This window comes from Anoplopoma fimbria, chromosome 16 (genome assembly GCF_027596085.1).
Source record: "Anoplopoma fimbria isolate UVic2021 breed Golden Eagle Sablefish chromosome 16, Afim_UVic_2022, whole genome shotgun sequence".
Taxonomy (NCBI): Eukaryota; Metazoa; Chordata; class Actinopteri; order Perciformes; family Anoplopomatidae; genus Anoplopoma; species Anoplopoma fimbria.
Window position 1 is genome coordinate 24,078,146 of NC_072464.1, and position 5,923 is coordinate 24,084,068.

General features: G+C 45.9%; 1 protein-coding gene across 1 annotated transcript; it reads right to left on the reverse strand.

The window, feature by feature from the left end:
* Positions 1-1,018: 1,018 nt before the first annotated feature.
* Positions 1,019-5,923, reverse strand: LOC129104841 (endoribonuclease ZC3H12A-like). Its single transcript, XM_054615698.1, has 5 exons — positions 5,184-5,923; positions 3,851-3,990; positions 3,432-3,666; positions 2,856-2,962; positions 1,019-2,538 (listed from the first exon to the last, which is right to left on the reverse strand). The coding sequence occupies exons 1-5, from the start codon at positions 5,921-5,923 to the stop codon at positions 1,019-1,021; spliced, it is 2,742 nt and encodes a 913-aa protein (XP_054471673.1).

Here is a 5,923-nt window from a genome sequence, read left to right on the forward strand (position 1 = left end):
ATCTTCACACACATGAAAATGTAATAAATTAACACGTATTCTAAAAATACCAACAATCCTTTCCACCCAAACATTTCTGTAGCTCTCTACAGCCACCTTCACATGATTTAGAATTATAATATGGTTTAAAAGATGGAAAAGTTTGTTTATAAAATAAAATAAAATAATTCTGTACTGAAAGCTGATGAAGGGTGAAGTCAGCTGACAGGGCTATCCTAGTAGACGAAATAAACAACAGCTCGGGGTTTTCAAGTGGAGTTTTTTCTATATTCTTTTGTGGGTGCCGCTTGAGTTTCACTTCCCTGTTGGGGAAATCCACAAAATCTCACCACAGCTGTCAGTGTAGAACAAACCACTGATCCGTTTGCCGAGCTAATTCTACCTTATATGTGGTAGGAACATATCAGCAATGCATGAAAGCATTTAACGATTGAATACATTCCTTTACCCCACGCTATCGTTTCAGTGACTGAAAAAAAAAAAGTATTTCACTCAGATGGAAAGTACGAAATTAAGCTATACTTCGACCCTTATATGATTGCCAAAAAAATTATAAAAAAAATGCTGAGGAGGAAACACAGCAATAACAAAAGTGCCAAAAACATAATAATTTAAAAAATATGCAAATAACTTAAAATATAACAAATAAATTAATTTTAAATGAACAATACTGTCACCTTTTAAAACACACAAAAAGCCTCCCGAAGCAAAACCGGTGTCTTGACTCAAAGCTTGAGCTCGAACATGCAAATGAAGCCTTAACCTTTCCTGATCTTAAGTGCTGTAATAGCAGGCATATTTATAGAAACAAATATGGCAATTTGGGGATTTCCCTTTACAAAGATACCATTAAAATTAATGAGGCGAATTCCCTGCAATAAAATTAAGCAGTGCATTAACAGCTGTATATGTTGTGCTTTTGGTTTTTCGAACCTGACTCTAATAATCAAGACGATTGCAAGGGATAACCCTGCAGCCCAGTTACGATGAAGCCGTAGCTTCACCTTCTGGCATTCATTCAAGTACCGTGCTGCGATTTCTCCATCAGTATCACAGCCGCGAGCTCCTGAGCATCCACCACATGAGGGTTCCTGGTCATCACCATCCTCACCAGATCAGAAGGGAAGATGCGGCACAAGTTGACAAACACCCTCTCTCTGAGGTCCTGGTATCGGCCCAGGGCAGGGGGTTCCTGGTGCTGGGGCGCCGGTGGTAGGTGGTTTTTGCGGGCTGTGATGGGTGGAAGGGACAGCTGGGGGAGCGGTTGGAGGCTTGATTCTGAAAGGCCTCGGGGGGATGAATGGGTTTGCCTGCCCCAAGGAGAGTGCCAAGCCTTCTCAAGGACTTCTGGGAGGTTCTGGAATGCGTACGGATCGTAGCGAGGCTTGGGGGACTGCTGGTAATGGGCGTCCCAGTTTACAGGATGCTGTGGTTGTTGGTTTAGACTGGAGTGGTTTATTCTGGAATGAAGTGGTGACCCGTTGTATACTTGGGAGTCCTGGAGCCCGCCCTCCTGCCAAAGGGAACCCATCAAATTGCGACCCAGCGGGGAGCTCAGAGAGTGGGTGTGAACATGGGATTCTTGCAGTGGACGAGCTGGGAAGTCCCCCGGGAAGCTGCTCAACAATGGGTGCTGAAGGTGGGTTGGGATGTAAGCCGAAGGGGACTTGAATGGATGTGGAGATACACGAGAGGGAGCAGACGCTGGAGGGTCATCCAAGCCGAAACCAAGTTGTCTCCGCAGCGCTTGAGGAACGGGATAGCCGTGAGGAGTGTGGTGGCCCAGTCCAGGAGGAACACGGCTCACGGGGTGGGCGTACTGGCCAGAGCAGTGATGGTGGTGGTGGTGAGGATGGTGGTGGTGATGGTGGCACTTGGGGCCATCGTCTAACAAGGGGTCCGGGGAGAAAGAGTCCGAGCTGCCTTCACTGCTACAGTCCGACAGCATCGATCCAGCTCGCAGATCGGACGGGAGGAAGCACTCAGGACTCTGTGGCACCACCAGACTGAGGCTGGAGTAGGCCTTCACCATTGAGCTGTAGCCCAGATCTGGAGATCTGCATCTGTGGTAGGTTTCAGCCTGGCTTGGTCCAGAGGAACCAGCAACCCTGGAGCTGCCTCCACCGTTTCCCCCAGGGTGCTCCCATCGGTCATAGCTTCCCGATGAAGGTGGTCCGCTCGGAGCAGGATACCCTAGGAAGCTGCTGTTACAGCTGCTGCCGCTGCTGTTGCTTCCCCTACGTCCTTCAACTTTGGACTGCATCCGAAGCCTGTCCTCCAGGAGGTCGGTGAAGGAGCTGCGAGGGCTGGGGTTCGACTGTTTCTTTGGAGTGCTCCGACTTGGCTCGGCCTCAGCGAATCTTTCTGGTTGACCAGAACTTTGGCTCTTCGCCATCAGGGCATCTTCCAGCAGACCTCTAGAAGCCACTGATGACATTTTGGCGCTGGCACGGAGCTCATCAGCCACGGCACGCTGGGGCTGGCTGCCCCTTTCAGGGTGGTAAAACTTGCACTTGTGGCCATATGTGCACTTCTTTCCTAAAAGATGAAAAAAAGAAAAGCACTTATCAATAATGTGCTGGAATAAAGATTTTTTTATGGCATCTTGTTTTATATGTGATAATTCCACTGCAGAGAAAAGCCATGCTCACTGGCATTACATTATATTTTGAAAAAAAAAGAATGATGCTGATAAAGGAAGAGCGCAAACACTTTTACGTCTTTGAGAATGTAAAACCTGATTGAAGCATTCAACAACAGCAAATATTCCTTACTTTAGGAAAGCCCTATGTTATTAGTTCTTTTTAAATATTTGAAGTACTCCTCTGACACAAACAGAAATGCAAATGTTGTACCATAAGGACACGGCTGCTTCCTGTGTTCAGCAATAATAGGTATCTTCCTCAGGAAGTTCTCCAGACTGGGTCCGTGTCGTCCCAGTGGGTCATCTGGTGGCATGAACCTGAGTACACAGTTAATAGATTAAACCCCAAACAAACATATCTTTATGACAACAGATCCCTTTAATAACACAAGACACAAGTGTCTTTTCAGAGGGGGTTTGATCAGTGTCGCTAACGTGAAGAGAAGTAATAAAGATCAAAAGAACACAGATGAGGAAATGAAAGTGTCGGGCGAGTAAATAGGAAGTCCTCAAATAAATTCCCTGCAGAAATGCATTGTGCAAATGTGGGTTTGTGGGACACCGGCTCGGTTACAACATCTTGAAATGATCTTAAGTGGTTGGTGACACAAAAAAAACACTTGACAAAAAAACCCACCATCTTTGACAAAAGTACAACCTATTTTTTCATAGCTTTGCATTGCAGCTAAGCCTCTGTCTTTGGTCTTTCATGCATTTTCCAAAACAGATGCCACATTTTTCTATTTACTTCAGTCCGACTTGACTTCCTTTGTCATGAGTTGCTTACTTGTCGTTCACAAAGGAGTACATCAGCAGACGCTCATCGATGAACTTCTTCCACTCTGGCTTCTCATTAGCGAGGTCACGGTAGTTGTCGTTGGAAACAATGATGCCGTCTGACTCGTAGGCCAGTTTGACGATGAAGCGGTCGTCGTAGCAAACCACACGCCGTCCCTGCACACGGCGCGACGGAGTGAAAACCAGGATCTTCTCTTTCTCCAGCCGCCGTAGGGTTTCCTGGTCTGAAGACAGAGACGGGATACAGTTAAACACAAAGAAAGTCCAAGAAAAAGTTTATAAATGTTCCATTTAATTGAAGATCCCAAAACATTGCAAAGCAGGAGGTTTAGGTACATCCTTTTGCTTGTTTACGGTGTCATTTAATTGTGACTTTGAATCATCACTGGAGGCTTTAGTAGCTTTTACCTGTGATGAGAGCATCAGGGCGTGACTGCTCTTTTCTCCAAGCAGGGACAAAAACAGTGATGTCACGGTGACCTCGCTCCAAGAACCAATCAACAGCCAGCTGGATGCCTTGGCAGGAGAACACTTCCTTATTTCCATGACTGCAAGAGAAGAAAGACATGTCAAACAATCAGTGACGCCAATGCAAACAAAAGAGTTGTCTTATCACAAGCCATGCATACTTCAGACCGAGATAAATATATATATATGCAAAAGTCGGTTTATATCCAAGTCTTTCATAATGTTTAAAATGAGTGCTTCTCCTTTTCTTTCGGGGCATGTATCTTTCCCTGGCTTGCAAAGTCTTTGTTAGTTGGTTTGGATTCATCCTTGGCTTAATTCTAGCTGCACTCCATTAGACTTATTCACTACTTTATATATCAGTTGAAAATCTTGATAAACACAAATGTTTGGGGAAAAAACTGAAAATGTCTTAGTTTACACTGAAATAATAACACATAGTTTTCTGTGATGACAGGGGAGTATGGTCCTATCTTAGTTTTGTGGTTAGGGTTGTTAGGGGTTAGGGGTGTGTACAAGTACCTATGTACACACAATTATTTTTTACAATAATGTACCCTCTTTTAAATTGGTTTGCAGCACTCCAAAAGTACCCCTCAAAGTATTAGTGCCCCCATTTGAGAAACACAGCTTAAAACTTTGTTTATACCATAGCATGAGCCTCCACAATTGGCACGCAAGCTACAAGCACACCAGTTTACGCTCAATGCACTGTCTGTTGCATTATTCTCCAAAACGCTAGAGGGCATACAAACAAAATGTACCGAGAAGAATCAAAAAGACAACGAGTGTAACTGCCAAAACGCCATCATCCAACGTCAAGTGAAGTTTTACATGCATTATAAAGAAATTAAGGTTGAATATCCTGTTTTCCTTTTTGATTTGGCTGCAAAATATTCACTCAAATGTAGAGTTTTAAGACCTCCTGTTTCTAAAGGATCTAAATAGATATTAGCCGTCTAGACGTGTAAATAGTGCTTTTTTTCACGTCTGAAAAGTTCTGGTCCATGTTAGAGTAATTCAGAGGACAGGGTGTGATTCTGTCATTTTTTGGCAGGCGAGCCCTGCACCAGCAAGTCAGTGCAGAGAATAAACCTGTTTACATGTTTTGCCAGCAATCTTACAGTATTTCATATGCTTATATGGTTGCTAACTTGGCTACCTAAACCATATAATTAATTGTTCCTTTACTCAACAAAATGCTGCTGTCATTTAAAATGTTATGTATGTGTTGGTACGAGGCAGAATAACAGAAATCCGTTGTCTTCCTCACCTCATGGCTACGTTGCTTCCATCCAACACAACAGGCCGAAGGTTGTCTTTGTCCTCCAGCAGCTGGGACGGACACAGCAGCCGACCAGAGTCCAGAGAGGAGTTGGAGGAGGAGGAGAAGGAGGCCAAAGAGGAAGACAAAGAGGAGGAGGGAGACTGGGAGACAGCCGGACATCCTGGTTGCTCCATCTCCGTCTTGGTTCCCAGTTTGACCAGCTCACCCAGGATGTCGTTGATGAGTGCGTCTGGGCCCAGTTTCCTCAGCACCAGCAGCACCAGATCCTCAGAGTAGCCCAGCTTGAGGGCGAACTCCACCTTAGAGCGGTAGTCTGTGACAGGGTCAGTGGGCGGGGATGTCTCCGGCTGTGGGGGGTCTCCAGGGGATCGGTTGGGTGCCAGGTCCAGCCTGGCCGTCTGAGGGACTGAAGAGGACTCTGGGTGCTGAGGGTTTTGAGATTCAGAACCGGACCCGTTCTGGAGCCGTTCATCGTCACTGTCAGAGAAGTTACTGCAACTACTGCTGCTGCTGTAGCTGGAATGAGTACTTAAACTTGTGCTGCTACTACCGATACTGTCACTGCTGTTATTCGGGTCACCGGCTTTGACCCCTAGATCACCAGCGCCCGTCACAGTGCTCAGGCCGACTTGCCGCCCAGCACCTTCCACGTGGAGGTAGTCCAGATCCAGCCCCAGGCTGAGGATGTGGCCTGTCCCATCCTCCAGATGGTCCTTCACGCCCAT

Excerpts from the sequence above, each read along its gene's own strand:
- LOC129104841 (XM_054615698.1), bottom strand. The coding sequence starts at position 5,923 with ATGGGCGTGAAGGACCATCTGGAGGATGGGACAGGCCACATCCTCAGC. Across the intron at positions 3,991-5,183 it reads GGAAGCAACGTAGCCATGAG|TCATGGAAATAAGGAAGTGT; the intron begins GTGAGGAAGACA and ends CTTCTCTTGCAG. Across the intron at positions 3,667-3,850 it reads CCCTGATGCTCTCATCACAG|ACCAGGAAACCCTACGGCGG; the intron begins GTAAAAGCTACT and ends CTCTGTCTTCAG.